The 16,535-nt window shown below is 47.8% G+C and overlaps 2 protein-coding genes across 2 annotated transcripts; one reads left to right on the top strand and one right to left on the bottom strand.

Annotated features, from left to right (window-relative positions):
* Positions 1-1,095: 1,095 nt before the first annotated feature.
* fam161b (FAM161 centrosomal protein B) lies at positions 1,096-6,095 on the bottom strand. The gene is made up of 8 exons (XM_060052295.1): positions 5,855-6,095; positions 5,213-5,461; positions 4,413-4,939; positions 3,717-4,054; positions 3,437-3,558; positions 3,166-3,333; positions 2,974-3,073; positions 1,096-2,670 (listed from the first exon to the last, which is right to left on the bottom strand). Exons 2-8 carry the CDS (start codon positions 5,458-5,460, stop codon positions 2,581-2,583), a joined length of 1,593 nt encoding a protein of 530 aa, XP_059908278.1. The 5' UTR covers position 5,461; positions 5,855-6,095; the 3' UTR covers positions 1,096-2,580.
* Positions 6,096-6,104: 9 nt separating this feature from the next.
* Positions 6,105-16,395, top strand: coq6 (coenzyme Q6 monooxygenase). The gene is made up of 12 exons (XM_060052301.1): positions 6,105-6,486; positions 6,702-6,836; positions 7,550-7,608; positions 9,861-9,987; positions 11,302-11,432; positions 11,759-11,866; positions 12,600-12,662; positions 12,800-12,907; positions 14,129-14,331; positions 14,721-14,836; positions 15,453-15,619; positions 16,282-16,395. The coding sequence occupies exons 1-12, from the start codon at positions 6,303-6,305 to the stop codon at positions 16,309-16,311; spliced, it is 1,431 nt and encodes a 476-aa protein (XP_059908284.1). The 5' UTR covers positions 6,105-6,302; the 3' UTR covers positions 16,312-16,395.
* The last annotated feature ends 140 nt before the right edge of the window (positions 16,396-16,535 follow it).

The raw sequence follows: 16,535 nt of genomic DNA, 5'->3' as shown, positions 1-16,535 counted from the left end.
AATGAGTGCCTTTCAGCTGTCTTTAAACTGTGATCCCTGCCCATGTGAAGCCTGCTGAAGGTTCTTTGTGTTTGAAAGGTGCTATTTAAATAACCGTGCATCGCCTATGGTCGGCTGGCCTCTTCAACTCTACACTACCAACATTAAATGAGTGGGAGCTTCATCATTACACGCTGGCGTTAGCTGTGTAATGAGAGCCCAGCGTGTCACCTTGAACCAATGGAATTATATTGTTTATGTGCACCTGAAAGAGCCCTGATGATAACGTTTGCTGGGGCACATGCACAGCCTCTCATTGATTTAAATGAGACCTTCAGCTCCAAATGTAATCCTGCCCCCCCCCCCACCACACACACACACACAGACACAATAAACACAAGAGCTTGTTTAAAATAACAAAAACACATGCATAGATCACCTGCGCAACACACGCATGTTTGTGTTTGGTTGGTTGTGCTTTGGGATTCAGCTCCTCATCGTGTTAATTTGCATTAAAGACTTTGTGTGTGCGAGCATGTGTGTGTGTGCGTGTGCGCACATGTGCATGTGTGCGTATGTGTGTGTGATTGGTTATTTTGCAGCCACTCGACGGGGAATAGGAGGTGGTGCAGCACACTCCTCAGGGACCACTAGGCAGCATGGGGAGGAATACAAGGTTCCCATGACAACCCTCCCGGAGCCCTTGAAGCTTTGTCATGTGATGTACGAGAGCTCAAGAAAGGCTCCCCTGTGATTATATATCATCTCTCCACGCTGTCACTCTGTAGGGAGAGAGCCGTGCGAGCTGAGAACTTGCAGAGTCGCCGCCAGGATGGAGAAATAAAGCCAGCAGGACCTGTCCTGCTGGCTTTGATGGTACCGTCGTAAGATGGCAGTTCAGTCTGGCAACACAGAATTATCTCTACACCAGCCCGCTTATATATACAAACACTTGACTCCTACACAGAGGTTGCTTTGCCCCTGAAAAACTCAATCATAATCCATCATTCTGACGTGAGGTTAAAGAACAATTACTGCACTCGATCGCGATGGAGCCGCAGACCTATAGTCACATTCAACTCCACTCGTCTCCATAGTAACGCGTAAAATGCGGATGTGTAATGACAGCGGGCCGGTAGCGAGCGGTCTCTGGCTATAGGTCTAGCTGACCGGGGCAGGCAAGGTCCGGTAAAATACATATTTTTGCATCTGGTCAGTTAAAAAAAAGAAAAGAAAAAAGAAATCCCTCAAATTCCAGGAAATTGGCTTCTTAGCAGGAGCTCCACACAGTGGCCACTGTGAAGCCCATTTGATGTGGGTCTGTGGGCCCGAGTTCTGCACTGAAATGCTCTTTGCGATGGCAGAGGCACAGTTGGGGCTGTTTATTTAACTGGCAGCCTGTTTCTAGAAATAGAGAATAGGGAATTTCAACCAAACCGTCAAACAAAATCTTTATTTCAGATGTTTGTCCTCATTGGACCAGTCCGTTGACAAGGTATTTATTTGATTAGTCATTCGACTCAGCGGTATGGGAAGACCGCAAACTAAATCAGCAATGTACCATTGCATTTCCTATACTGTCAATCAGAACACTATGAGGCCTTATGACGATAAAGACCACTTTTTGGTGGTATCCAGTCATGCATTTAATTGAATTAAAACTTGTATGATAAGGTTGCCAAGCTAAAACTTATATTTAAAACCGCAATGCTTGGTATGTTAACCAGTTAACAAGAAAAATATACAAAAACGCTGATATATATACTCTCTGCTTGAACATACTGTATTTCTTCAGAACATATATCATCTACATTCCAACTAGACAGATAAATGCTTGTAATTATAAAATGTGTAACTATAATTTCATCATAAAGTGCCACTCCATTAACATACATGGTTGTGCAGTAATTCCACCACTGAGTGTTCATCCTCCCACAACATTTCTGACCTCTTTTTGGTGACACCAAATGTCCATAATTTAGAGAAGCACATCCCAAACTATGGGATGCCTGGTGCAGTTAGCTCGTCTTGGCATGAATGATTTTAGCAAACCATGTTGTTTTCTCGCAGACACGGCCACAAAACATCCAGGCGGCCTGAGCCCTCATCGGATCATCCCATTACTTCCCCCTTGAATTTCACGCTTCTTTCATCGGTGTCTTCAATTTTCTTCCCTTCGTCTACATTTTCCAACCCTAAAGTCAGACATGTTTGGTTTTCCCAAATGTCTATAGTGTAATTACATCAAACTTTGACTTGGCTTCAGAACGTTGCGTGTTCTTGACCGTAGTCTGTGGGGCAGAGCCGCCGTGTTACGTAATGCAACATTAACATGACCGAGGCACACAGAGGCCTTGGCTGTTTCTGGGCCGCTGCTATTCGTGTACTACCCGGACGCCGTGGTACAACATGCTGTTTGAAGGGAAAATGTCCAAGTTTACCCTTTGAAACAAGCGAGCTTCAACCGTTTTTTTGAGGAACGAAAGACATGTGTGCTTGGTGCCGTGCACCTGCTCTGGGCGTCCGGGTCGTGGCTGAGGTCTCGCTCTTCCTCTTCGGGTGCACTTCAGTGTTTAAGTGTCTCTGTCGCTGACATGTTGATCAAGATGATGCTTCAACAAAACGTTCGTTCAAACCGGCTTCTTGAAGCTTCCTCCTGTATGTCCGTTCTACTTGGGCCTTGGCTTGCTTCTGGAAACAATAAAACAAAAATTCTTACAAAACCATAGATCAAACTATTTACTAATTAACAAATCCAACATCCAACAAATTTTATTCCGTTACATGTTGTTAATGAGCAGGTAGGGGTTTGGCATCTTGCAAAGTACACCTCAGACTTGGGGATTTGAAACCAGAACCAGAAACCAGCACCTTTCATCATTGAGTAAAACAACTTAACCACCCTACCACTACCACCTGAGACAGTAGTGTACAGTATTGATTCACCTCCCGTTGTATGTATATGTAAACCTGTTGAATCCCCAGGTGCTTTACCTGTTTCACCTGCTCAAACAGGTAAGGCCTCTGTGAGACCCGCTCCTTCATGTCCCGTAGTTCCTTTAAGTATTCCTTCCCTCTCTGCTGGTCTGCCTCCCTGTATATTGCACGACATCAACAACAGATATTCGGCACAACTTTATTTAGTGATGGCTCCTCTGTACTCACTCGGAGCTCTGTCCTACTCACTGGTGTCGCTGGAGCTGCTCCTGGGACATGTCCTTGAGGCTGCTGTGGGGGTCAATGACCTTTGCGCGTACAGTGACCGTCTTCTGCATTGCTTGGGATCTCATCTGGAAAGATCTCATCCAATCGGCACTCTGCCCTTTCTTGCTCTCGTTCATCTCTATTGTTTTTCTGGGGAAGGAAAGCATAAATACATAGATACTGAGAACCATGCAGTGATACTGTAAATATAGCTGCCTTTATACTGTGGCTCAAAGTCAATGCCTACTATTACCTGATGGCCATCCCACGCTTTCTTGTGGCGTCGCTGATGTATGTGGGGAGTATTTCTGTTGATAGTGAGGTTAAGCAGCCAAATGACTTGCTTTTCCTTAAATTACATCCTACTTTGGGTTCCTAAAATATGAGAATACAGATTTTTAATAAAGCGTGTTATTTTATCAAACTAATCAGTTTAGGGTTGAGCTGGAAACCAATGCAATGATTTTGGAAATCGTGGGATACGAATCTGCTGAAAAAAATATTTTTTTAAGACAGGCGTGGAGGTTTCGCACCTGTGAGTTAGCCGGCTTTGCCGCGCTCTGCCTCATAGGGAGCGTTGAGGTCCGCAGATGGAAGGGCTGACACTTGGTGGAGTCTCTCATCTCTGCCTTCCTCAGCACCGCCGCCTGGAAGGCCTTGTGTCGGCTGCTGAAGTCAGGGACCTGCTGGCTGATCCGGGGCTGGAAGCTGGGTTTCTCGTCCAGAAAACCCAGCATTTGCTTTTTGGTCTGGTCAGAGCAACGCGGTTTGGAGCTGCTGGTCGGGGCGTTTCTGGTCTTGTTCGGTGCTGTGGAATTCTTAATGTTCCCACCATGAGGGCAGAGGTTGGTCTTTTTGCCTAGCTCCTCATCTATAAATAAAAACAACCTTGTTATAATATAACTATATGGAATCGCTGCTTAGGATACGCATGATGTATGGCTCCCATCCCCTTTGCTCGACAGTCTAGACATACTGTATCACTAGCCCTAACCTACTCCTTTATTGTAGCTACAACAAACGGTGTCTCCTTAATGATTAAACAGACATATAAAGCAAATTTGTATTAACAGGGCCTATGCTACATATTTTTTGGTGAAATCAGCCATTAAATATTTACATCTTTCATTTATAACCCAGAACTATAAGTATTATCTTATAATAAACTATTATCTTCTTACTGGAAACCAACAGAATCCAATCGATCAATGACTCCCCTATCCGCTCACTTGTGCCAGGAGGAGAAACGCCCGCCTGTTTTGCCTCTTTGACTGATGCAGCGGTCCCAGCAGCGGCGGTGGATGCGGACAGTTTCTGCAAGTCTGACGCTTGACCCAGCGCGACTTGACTCAACATTGCCGTCATCTTCTCTCTCCTCTCTCTCTCCCTCCCCTGGAAGCAGAAGGGCTTCTGGGAGGAGAGGAGGAAGTCCTTCCTCTGGTCCAGGCACTGCTTCCTCCTGGTCTCCCGCTGCTCTGTCATCTGGCGATAGAGCGGCAGAGTCACGTGTCTGGGCACCGGGAGGGCGCGGAACTTCTTCTGGCACTCCGCCTCCCACGCCAGCTCTTTATGCTCGTAAGAGGATTGTGTGACGGACAGGGAGGTCTGATGCGTGGGACGCGTCCTGCTAGGGGTGGTACCGGTCAGGAAGGTGACCCGGGCCGGGGAGGATAGGGTAGGTCTTCGTAACGGCTGGTTTTCTGGAGGAGTCCCCTTGCCTGAAGCCAGGACAGAGGTGGAACTGGATCTCCTTAGACTGTCACGTGTGTGGGAGAAACAATTGGTTTAATATATGTGTATGGGTGTTTGTGCTTCTAGAGACGGGACACTGATGACCGACAGGAAAGTGGGTTCAAAAAGAGAGGGAATGACATGTAATATAGGAGCGGAGGCGGAAATGGAACCCAGCCAACAGCACAATTGAGAATGTTCATGTTGTTTGATAAATAAAAAAAAACAGATTCAACATCATTCAAATAAAAAAATATCACAAGTAACAAAAACACAATGTGTGGCTGTTGTTTGTCACCTTGACGGCCTGAAGATCCCGTTTAAGTTGCGGTCTTCCTCAGACTTGTCCTCCTTGTCCGTAGAGAGCAGGGCGTCTCTGTGAATCCTCTTTGCCAGCTCCTCACTCTGCCTCCTCTGTGTCTCCTGGAGCTGCTTCAGGTGGGCTTCCTTCAGGGCCTGCAGCTGCTGCTGGAAGTCCTGATCTGCCTTAAGGCCCTCCACCAGCATGGTCTCCAGCTTGATGGTGGTTATATTCGTATTGGGCATACTAATAGGGAGAAAACATAATGTGACAATGAAAAATAATACCTACGAAAATAGGTCAAACATTTGTTCATTGATACATACACAGAAATGAGCACACGAATTGTAAACATTTAGTTGTATTTGCAATATAAGCTTCAGTATGAATCTCCACATCAACGCAGTGTCCAGCAGAGATAAACCAAGCAGGCTGGTTACCATGGTGACAGTATCTGCTTCCTCAACATTGCAAATGTGGCAGAGAAAGTTTATCCAACCGAGGCAGGCTGGATGTATTACTAGTTTATATTGCGACCAAACGGTATCTTTAGACCTGCAAATAAAATCAACAACATTTAACCGAGTAATTAATTCAATATTAAAAGCTAAAACAAAAGCATAACGATAGCCAACAAACCTGTGCAACAGATGGGAAACTCTCCAGCGCAATCAACAGTTCACAGATCGTTTCCAGATAAGGAAAGACAGTTATTTCATAAAGGTGTCTGGTATAGGTGGCATTGTACCAATAGTTGGAGTAAGAATAGAAAGAAAAAAAGGCAAAGACCGTAGGACCTGATAAAGGCGTTCTCTCTCAGTATAACTTTAGTGCCGTGTGTGGCCAAATAGAGTATTGCAGGAGCAAGATACGCTTTTCTGATTGGATAACAGATACAGGAAGTACTTCTTTGAGCGTCGCAGCACTGCTTATGTCAACACAACATGGCAGAACTATAGAAGGTTACTAGCAGGTATTAATAGGACATATTCAAGGAGAAACGTCCAAAACAGTTGACTAAAACTATCTTTACCTTGGGAATTATTTCAAATGTCGGACACATCTTGAACTACGTATTGAAACCATAATGCACAGCCTAGCAAAAGCGGCTTTGGTCCGAAATAAGTTCATTCAATTACAGCAACTGTCTTCTGTCAGTCGCATCCTCGGTCGTAGAGCAGTGGGTACCGACACCGGAGACAAGGATGAAGTTTATGATGTCGTTATATCCGGAGGAGGAATGGTTGGATCCGCCATGGCATGTTCCTTGGGTGAATGCTGCACTCTATGAATTGTGTTACGTACTAATAATCTATGTGTGTGTTTTTGACTGACTAATACCCACACTTCAGTATGTAATAAAGCAGTACATGGGTTATTATAATATCTACATCTCATTGCCTTTTAATATGACAAAAGAAGACATGCAAAATACTTGTTGAACGTCTCATCACTTATGTTTCGATTATCCTCCCCCCACTTCAAGGCATGCAGCCCAATCTAGAGGGGAGAAAGATTTTGCTGCTTGAGGCGGGCAACAAGAAGGTGATGGACAGAGTTCCTGACACCTACAGCACCAGAGTGAGCTCCATCAGCCCCGGTTCTGCCACCCTCCTCAACAGTACGGTATTTTACTGCTTATGAACACAACGTTTATGGGTATATCAGAAAGGTGGTTTGATACCCAGCTGAAAAGTTATTGGTTCAAATCTAAATTTCCGCGGTATTGGTGTCTTTAACTTACCCATACCTGCTAATTTATTTGACCTGCATCTGCAATCACTGACGCTTTGAATTGTATCATCATGTATCATCATTCATTTATCGGATAAATGACCAGTAAACCTCATATCAATGCAGGGAACATTTTGTTTTTTAAAGTACTTGTTTTATGAGATTTGTGCCTGATATTATAGTTGAGTATTTATGTAGGCTAATTAGTTCCCACCATACAGGCAGGCGTCAGTCCCTGTATGGTCGCGTAGAATTAGCAGGGAACAGGTGTGGCTGTCATGTGAGTTATGGAGTTATGGTCCTTCCCCATCACCTTGAAAGTTGATATTAAGTTAGATTTATTCCTATTATTCAACCAAGTATGGCAACCTGACCTCTCTCTGGTCATTGGATATTCCCAAATCTGATAAGCATTACCTTAGTAAAGAAACATTTAAATATGTTTGTTTTTGTCTCAGACCTCATCACCACCTTATTAACCAAGTTAATTGTTTCCTATTTGTGTTCAGTCACTTGCAGTTTTTCTTTTGTCTTAAATATAATGTTAATATGGCTACATAAGATTTGTGTGAAACTAACATGCATGTATTGTACCGACAGGCATTGGAGCGTGGGACCACATCATGAAAATGAGGTGCAAACCGTATCAAAAGATGCAGGTATGTCACTTCTAGGTGTAGAGTGCTTCACTTAAAGGCTTTGTTTTTAACGGTCCCATGACATGCCACCAGGTGTGGTGTGATTAGTCGTTACAAGCCGTACAAGCCACACCTGGTGGCATGTCATGGGACCTTTAATGAAGAATCAAGTACAGCATAGTATAATCTATCTATATAATCTAATACTCCTTATTTATCATCACGAGGATGTGATGATCTTTCGTGGTCTCAATCAGCTGACACAAGTTATCTTTCACTGTTTATTATTTCCTCAACAGAAGATGTAAGCAGTCTTTTGTTGTGGGGATCTTTTGAAGCCATTTAAATATCCAGGGATGGAGCATAATTGAAGTGTTGGAAGGAGGTGTGGCAAGTGTGGTGGTGGTGGTTTGATAACAGGTTAGATAACAGTAAAGAGTATTTTGTACATTAGAGCTTAAAGTGCTGCTGATGTCAAGTAAACTGGGTTATTAAACCCAATCTGAATTGAAAGCAACAGTGTCCCTTGTTAATCACTAGTGAGGCTTTATTCATTTTTCTGTTGGATTAGTCTACAAATGCTCAAAATAGTTCAGCACAAGAAAGCTTCCAAAACGAGCCTTTCTTGTGTCCTTTTTTAAGCAGCATTATTTTCCATTTTTCAATGTTATGGTTGCATTCTCCAGGAATATGTTTGCGATTAAAACAACCGCTCAATCAGTTCAGTCGCGTGGTGCTATTCGGCTGAGGTTTCTAATTGTTAATTTACATTGCAAACACATAGCGGGCGGTTTAAACTGGCATGCATGTAATTCTTTTGCTCAAATTGATATTATGCGGCTATGCAAATGGCATCAACATGGCACTCTGAGCCCCAGAGGACAACTCTGGTTATTTAAATAAAAGACTGCACCCTGGCATTGCACTCAGCCCTCTCTCTCATTTAGGCCCGCAGCATTCCGGTGTTTATTTATCCAAATCATGTTTGTTATGAAAAATAAATCTTTTTTGGATTTTGGGACTCCCTCCCCCGGTGTGTCTTCTAATTACGAGGGCTCATGTGAAAGATGGGACGGAGATGAGAGATTATCTGGAGCTCAGACCTATTTTAACAGCTGAGGGCTCAGGATCGCTCCGGGCCCGCTAAGATGTGGCGAGGCCGTACCAAACACTTGACCGCATGGCCTTCTCTCTCCTGGCACAGGATGTCATCATGCAGTGCCGTACGGTGATTATGGTGATATACCTCTCCCATCATTCCTTAGCCCGTACCACCGCCAATTTGGCCCCAGGCGTCCCCATGTTGTGCCGGGCCACTTGGGCGCTGGGGGAAATTGAGGGCACCGTGAAATTAAAGTCCTTCCACTCAACACAACCGACCGGCCGCTCCACTTCCAACCGTCCCACGCGTAGTAAACCCACCGTGAGAATGAAGATCAGATGTTTGTTGCGTTTATCAGGCGCACGGTTCCAGCACTTTCCTCCATTGGACCCAGTAACGAGGAATGTGTACCTTCTCCCTGAAGTGATAAATAACGGCAGTTACCAAGTTTTATTTTTCACATGGGGTTTCCGTCACACAAAATGAAGAATTTTGTGGTTTCTGACAATAAATCTTTTTTACCCTCGCCACTTATCGCAGGTTGGAAAACCACTGCCATTAGTGGTTTTCTGGAGGGCATATCCCCCCCGCTTTATGGCACGTTGGAAAAAAGGAGTGTGGCACCATATTGCTTCAGAATGATGGGGTCTGTCGCTATAGTTACAGGCCATGGTAGGATTAGTCTTGTACAAACAACCCACAACCGCACACAGACACACACACACACACAGACACACATGCACACTCACACACCGGGGCAAATCATTTAGTGTCTTACGGATTGAACTAACATACATTTAGAATGACAACATAATCGTGCCCTCTCTTCGTTTGTGGACACATATACCGTTTTTACCGTAATGTTCACAAATATGTCCTTTATTTTATTTGTGTTTCTGCGAAGAGCATGTCCCAACTCAAACATGGCCACATCAAAATAAAAGCGTCCGCTGCCACAGTGAGGCCTTATAGTGTAGCACCGGCGACGGGCATCAGAGAGAGATGTTATCCCCGTGCCGGAGGCCGCCTCTCGCCAGCCCCCAAAAGCGGCCTCTTTGATGTGTTCAGTTCAATGAGTCGGTGCTGCTTCAGCCCGTCTATATATAGTGAATAGGGACCGAATATAAGGATAGAGTTGTGGAACCGCAGGGATAATTGGCCTCTCATTTAGGTTTGGGATGCCTGCTCGGATGCCCTGATTACTTTCGATAAGGAGGACCTGCAGGACGAGATGGCATACATCGTGGAGAACGACGTCGTTGTGGCCGCTCTCACCAGGCAGCTGGACAGCCTCCCCGGTAAGGAACGCCCCCTCTCTGCCCCCCAGGCCCCCCAGCACTTGTAATTGAGAGGAGTCCTCCCTTTTGATTTATCCATTAAGGTTTAATGGGCAGAGTCCTGCAGAGAAGCCAACTTCAGCCGCTTCCTCCCATCCTGTCTCCCGAAAGGAAATTTGTTTATTTTATGCTTTTCCCACAAAGTGTCTGTTTTGAAGGGCTGGAGCGGCTCTTGGAGCCTTCTCTGTTTTCACTGCTATTTCAATCAGGCACATCATTTCTTCCTAGCTGTTTCAAAGGGCCTTCGGTGACCTGGCATCCCCACAGGAGCAGCGCACGTGCTGCTGCGGTCTGAGGACTTATTTAAAGACACCATGTGCTTCCCCGCTCTGTCACCTTGGAAGCCCCATCTGTGTGTGTGTGTGTGCATGTGTGTGTGCGTGTGTGTGCGCCACACTGTATTGTACTTTGAATCAAACCACCTTTTACGCTGTCAGAAACCCAACCCAAAAAGTAAACAAATAATTGCCTCCAAGCCACGTGCTTGACAGTGGAACCGGCATATTTATAAACAGGCATTTGAGAACAGAATCTTTTTTCTGCTGTATTTTCCCCCAAACAACAGATGTGCCCGACCGACTGGCCCTCACTATGCGTAAGTCCCGTCGTCGAGCGGGAACACGCAGAGCTCGACGCTGCTCTCCAAGTCACCCGCTAGCCAGTGTTGGCCCCTCGTGTTCGGGGAGCCGGTAGTCGATCTGCGGACAGGCGTCGCTCCAAGACGGCAAGACCCGGGCGTAACCCAGTGCACAGAAAAACCCCAACGGAGCTGGCAGTGTGCGCCGAGTGTGGCTCGGCGTGTTGGTAGATAAACACTATTAGTCCATGCAGTGTGGCAGTGCCAAGGTCATTAGGAAGGCCTGCGCTCCGCCAGCGAGGGAAACCAATGGTGTTTTATGGGGCAGTTTATAGACCTTCCACAGCCTATGTTACGGGCCAACGTCTAGCAATCTTTTTCCCTGAGCTCTTTTTACGTTTTCTTTTTTTCTCGAGGGAAACGAGTAGCAAAGTGTGACCGGGATGTGACACCGAATTATGGTTTCATGGTACCGTGATTGGTCACCAGTTGAGCTCCGATGCTTTTGTTTCACACAGAAATCTTCTCGGCACCTGGTTCCTTTCTGTACCGACCGCGATATATTGTCTCTCTTTCTTCTGACAAATGTACTAATTGTAGGTCGCTTTGGATAATAGCGTCTGATTAATGCCCTGAATGTAAATGTATATCTTCTGTTCCCACCGGTTCCCATCTTTGTTTCCTGGTTCTCTCCCCAGACAACGTGAAGGTCAAGTACCGGTCCAGGGTGGTCCAGTACACCTGGCCCACGCCCTACCAGGCCGACGGCGGCGTTCCCTGGGTCCAGGTCACCTTGGCCAGCGGGGAGACCCTCAGCACCAGACTTCTAGTGGGTATAGTAGTGGCACCACTCCAGACTTCTGGTGGGTGTAGTAGTGGAGTAGCACCACACCAGACTTCTAGCGGGTGTAGTAGTGGAGTAGCACCCCACCAGACGTCTGGTGGGTGTAGTAGTGGAGTAGCACCCCACCAGACGTCTGGTGGGTGTAGTAGTGGAGTAGCACCCCACCAGACTTCTGTCGGGTGTAGTAGTAGAGTAGCACCACTCCAGACTTCTAGCGGGTGTAGTAGTGGTAGGGTGTAGTAGAAGCACAACGCCCTTGTTGCTGTGTGAGTATGGATCTGTTTGGTCGTGAGCTGTTGTTGTTTCCTCAGATCGGGGCGGACGGGCCCAACTCCATGGTGAGACGGGACTCGGGGATACCCACGGTCCGGTGGAACTACGACCAGTCGGCCGTGGTCGCCGTGCTGCACCTATCCGAGGTGAAGCTACGGCGGTGACCCTGTTCAGCACACACATGCAAGCACACGCACACACACACACACACACACACGAACGGCGACACGCACACACATACACGCCCACAAACACACACGCACACACATACACGCACCACAATCACAGGGTGTGGTCTTATGGTTAGGTTTTATGGAGAGGGTTTGGTTGGTTTTAGGGTTAAGGTTGGGTTTTAGGGTTTGGGTTCCTGAAAAATGACCCCAGGAGGACCTTGGATGGGGAACAGCCCCCCCCAAACACACACACACACACACACTCTCACACATGTGCATACACGCACACACACACACACGCGCGCGCATTCACATGCATGCATACACACACACGAATACACACACACACAAACGTATACCAACACGCATAAACACACACACACACACACACACACACACACACACACACACACACACACACACACACACACACACACACACACACACACACACACACTAAAACAAGACAAATTGCTCCTCTCGTCCGTGTGTATTTTGATTGCAGGAGGACAATCACACAAGCTGTAATTTGGGACGCAGCGATTCCGCTCCCCGCGCACTATTCCTCCATCCCGCAGAGAACAATGTAGCACAGCCTAGCAGGCAGACGCTCCTCCCTGGAGCCACAGGAGTATTCACGTCAGCCCATCACGGCGTGTAATTACTCACCGTCGTGTTCTCGTTCTGTTTGGTCCCGGTCCTCCAGCCCACAGAGAACAATGTGGCGTGGCAGAGGTTCCTCCCCACCGGACCCATCGCCATGTTACCGGTAAAACCCCCAACCCCAGCCCCCAGAATAACATCCCTGTTCAACAAGGGCAGCCGTTGTTGTGTCCTTGTGGGAGGGGGTGTGTGATCGTGACTCGTGTGTGTGTGTGTGTGTGTGTGTGTGTGTGTGTTTTTCAGCTGTCGGACACGCAGAGCTCCCTGGTGTGGTCCACCAGCCACCGGCAGGCCGAGGATCTTCTGGCGCTGGATGACGAGAGCTTTGTGGACGCCGTCAACTCTGCCTTTGTAAGGAACCTGGAGTCTGCTCTCCTCAGGGATAGGTGGGGAGGTTCTCCATGGAGAGGAGATGGAGAAGGACTCGTAGCAAACTCGTACACGCTTATACCGCGATAGACGGAATGAATGGGAGGTTGTTTTTTTTCGTTTTTTTAAAGGGATCAAATTAACGGTTGGGATCTTCATAATACAGATTTAATTAATTTCCTGTCTGGGATTAACGAAGCACATCTTATTTTATTAAACCTCAAACCTCAGCCCCAGACATACGAAAAAATTTGGTGAGGTCATATATCCTTTCTTTTATACATGCACTGTCATTTGTTTTATGCAGCCGTCCCTTTTGTTCAAAGTCCTGCAAACTACGGAGTGTCTCGCATGCAAAACCCACTGACACGGGGCAAGTCACCAAAGCTTCCTTCTCCGTTGGCCTTATTCACTGTGTGAAGCAGAACAGTGAGGACATGTCATTTTGAACTAAGCAGTAAAAAGTCACACGGCCCACCACATTTAAGACTGGTGGAAAGTCACGGTCTGACGATACAAATTTACATTCACCAAATGTACCTCGTAATACGACCTATAAAACCAATATATATCGTTTTAACTAGAACCGTGTACGGTTTCTTGGTTTCTCCCCCTCCAAACACAATGCCGATGTGTTGTTCTCAAACAATACGGTGTACCTTACGCTTTCGTCCTACGCTGGGGAGAAACTCCTTCTTTTCCCAAGCAGGCTATTTTTACGGGCCCTGCCAGCGGACGGGGTCAGCTGGGCTGAGTCACGCTCGGTCTTGGGCCTGGGCAGCTAATTAAACCTGTGGCTGGCCGGTGTCGACCATTACTGCATGGAATGTTTTCAAACGGAGCTAATTCAACTGCACGGCCCGGCCAGCGTCTTCTTTTAATTAGCGCTGCTGCCCGGCCACTGCCAAACCATACGGAGGGGAAAGGAAAAGTGCTCTGGCCGGCACAATGGCTTTTCTCCTCTTGTCAGCTAATCCCTTTTTGTCCACTCGGGAGAGAGAACAATCTCTATAGTTGGTTCCTGTGTCCTGTAACTCAACTCAGCTACTCGGTCACATGTCTCTCTCTGTCTCCATCTCTACCCCTATCCCTCTCTCTGTCCCTCTCCCTCACTCTCTCTCCACCTGCATCTCTCTCGCTCCCCCTCACTCTCTCCCCCTCCATCTCCTACACCTGTCCATCCTTGTGACCCTCCATCCCCAGTGGAGTAACGAGAACCAGTCGGAGCTGGTGGAGACGGCCGGCTCTCTGTTCCGCAACGCCCTGTCGGCGCTGATGCCATCTGCCGGCTCGCCGCGCCAGCTCCCCCCTAGCGTGGCGGGGATCGGACCCAAGAGCCGGCTCTCGTTCCCCCTGGGCGTGGGTCACGCCGCCGAGTACATCAGGCACCGGGTGGCCCTCATCGGGTGAGCTGGGTGGTGCGGCGCACGGGTTAATCTGGTCTGATGTTAACAGCAGCCCTTACCCGGCTCTTTAAAGGCTCTCGCTGGGAGTAAATGATAGCCGACTCTAGCAGAAACTGTCATCCGAAGCAGTTTCGGCGTGCGGCCGAGAAAAATCAAAGCATGCAATCCAAAAAATCGGAGCGACTGCAAATCTACTGCCAAGTTTTGACCAACTTCCTAAATAGACAAATGGACAGCGTGCAGACGAGCTATAGGAATACGACAGATGAGGTTAGAATATCTGTTTTTGATTGGATTCCCGAGCTCGGTCACAGTCCAACTTTAATGTAATAATTCTCGTGTTCCATCATTTCTCCGTGTCCCGCTGCGGGTTTCGTCGTGTGTTGCAGGGACGCGGCCCACCGCGTGCACCCCCTGGCGGGACAGGGCGCCAACCTGGGCTTTGGGGACGTGGCGCTGCTGTCGCAAGTCCTGGGCAGCGCAGCATTCGACGGGAAGGACCTGGGTCAGTGAGCGCTGTAAACAGTTGACTGGGCTGCAGGCGGAGCCGCTGCGGCCGGAGCCAGGAGAGCTGGCCTCAGCCGTAGCCCCGAGTGCACAGGGTTGAGGCTGGTTCAAACAAACTGTGTGTGTGTGTGTGTGTGTGTGTGTGTGTGTGTGTGTGGCCAAGTGCTCTGCGGCCTAGAGCTTCAAAGCACATACAAACCCGCTTGTTCCAGGGAAACGTACAGAAAAAGCATCTGTAAAATGTACAGGACATCTGTAAATGCATTGATTGATGTCCTTATCCTACTAACGAATCCAAGCATAATGGGCGCAATGTGCCTCAGGAGGCAGAGCGGGTTGGCTGGTAACCAGAAGGTTGCTAGTTCAATCCCCGGCCCCTCCTAGCTGTGTGTGTCGAGGAATCCCTGAGCAAGACACCTAACCCTGACTGCCCCCGGGCGAGCTGGCTGTCGCCTTGCGTGGTTGTCACCGCCGTCTGTGTTTTGAATGTGTGCATGAATGGGTGAATGTGGGTGAATATTTTAAAGTGCTGAGAGTGGCCACCGGTTAGAAAAGCCTTATACAAATGCAGTCCATTTCCCATTGAAGGCTGATCTCGTCCGTCTCCCCTCCAGGAGCGATGCAGCACCTGCTGGAGTACGAGACGGAGCGCCAGCGCCACAACCTGCCCATGATGGCCGCCATCGACCTGATGAAGCGCCTGTACTCCACCAACGCCGCTCCGGCCGTCCTCCTGCGTACCTTCGGCCTGCAGGCCACCAACATGCTGCCACCACTTAAAGTGAGCCCTGTTCCTCCCCCCCCTTCCTCCCCTTGTCGTCGCCATGCTGACTTCAAGAGCAAGGCGCCCGGCCCTCTCATCATGTTCCTCGTCCGCAAAAGTGCACCCCTAGGCACCAGCATCGGCCACCTGTCAAACGCAAAAGCCCCACCTCTTCACCTTCTAACCCCCCCCCCCCCCCCCCCCCCCAGTGATACCCCTCCCTGCTCCCACTAGCGGCCCTGATTACATGGAGCTTAGTTCAGCGACATCTATAATTTCCAAGGGCTCCGAACCTACTACTACGGTGTCTATGTTTAGCCCCCAAATTTGGTGTTAGCGAAAGGTTGTGGGTGGGGTTGTGCAGGGCTGGCCCTCGGGGCAGTGGACAGTGGTGTTGGCTCGTGTTTTCACACCCCTTTTATTACCGACCACTCCATGTGAAATGGCTTCGTTCCCTGCGAAGTGATGCAGAGCAAAAGGACTTTGATTGGTCCGGAGGCGATTCGCTGGCAGGTTGATCGTGGAGCAGCCCAACCTTGGATAGTTTTCACTAGATAAAGTCACTCCAAAGAAACTGTGGTTTAACTGTACACTGACGGGGAGCTAGTGTGAACGCGTTGCGGATATGCTTGTTAACGTGAATGACTGTTGATTGCTTTTGTTTGTTTTTCTCGTTATAGGAGCAGATCATATCTTTTGCAAGCAAGTGAAGAACGACTGCCAGACTCCCAGTGGACTTTGCTCTTTGCGAGTGGAATGTAAAGGTGTAAATAAAATGCTATTTTACTCACAAACTGAGCCTGTCTTACTTCAGGGGCGCAGAGGTGAATAGGGATTTATTGTCCTGTATTGTCCTACTATTAAAGTAGTAATCAATGTGAGATTAATTGAATATCATACGTTATTGTAATAGCAATATTAACAGTACACCATT

Source organism: Gadus macrocephalus, chromosome 5, assembly GCF_031168955.1.
Source record: "Gadus macrocephalus chromosome 5, ASM3116895v1".
Lineage (NCBI taxonomy): Eukaryota > Metazoa > Chordata > Actinopteri > Gadiformes > Gadidae > Gadus > Gadus macrocephalus.
The sequence above is the reverse complement of the archived record's forward strand: the minus strand, read 5'-3'. Positions and strand labels throughout refer to the sequence as shown.

Coding starts and splice junctions, on each gene's coding strand:
- coq6 (XM_060052301.1), top strand. CDS start 6,303: ATGCACAGCCTAGCAAAAGCGGCTTTGGTCCGAAATAAGTTCATTCAA. Junction 6,837..7,549: donor TTCTGCCACCCTCCTCAACA/GTACGGTATTTT, acceptor TTGTACCGACAG/GCATTGGAGCGTGGGACCAC. Junction 11,433..11,758: donor CCCTCAGCACCAGACTTCTA/GTGGGTATAGTA, acceptor TTGTTTCCTCAG/ATCGGGGCGGACGGGCCCAA.
- fam161b (XM_060052295.1), bottom strand. CDS start 5,460: ATGCCCAATACGAATATAACCACCATCAAGCTGGAGACCATGCTGGTG. Junction 4,940..5,212: donor GGGATCTTCAGGCCGTCAAG/GTGACAAACAAC, acceptor CACACGTGACAG/TCTAAGGAGATCCAGTTCCA. Junction 3,559..3,716: donor CAAAGCCGGCTAACTCACAG/GTGCGAAACCTC, acceptor CTCATATTTTAG/GAACCCAAAGTAGGATGTAA.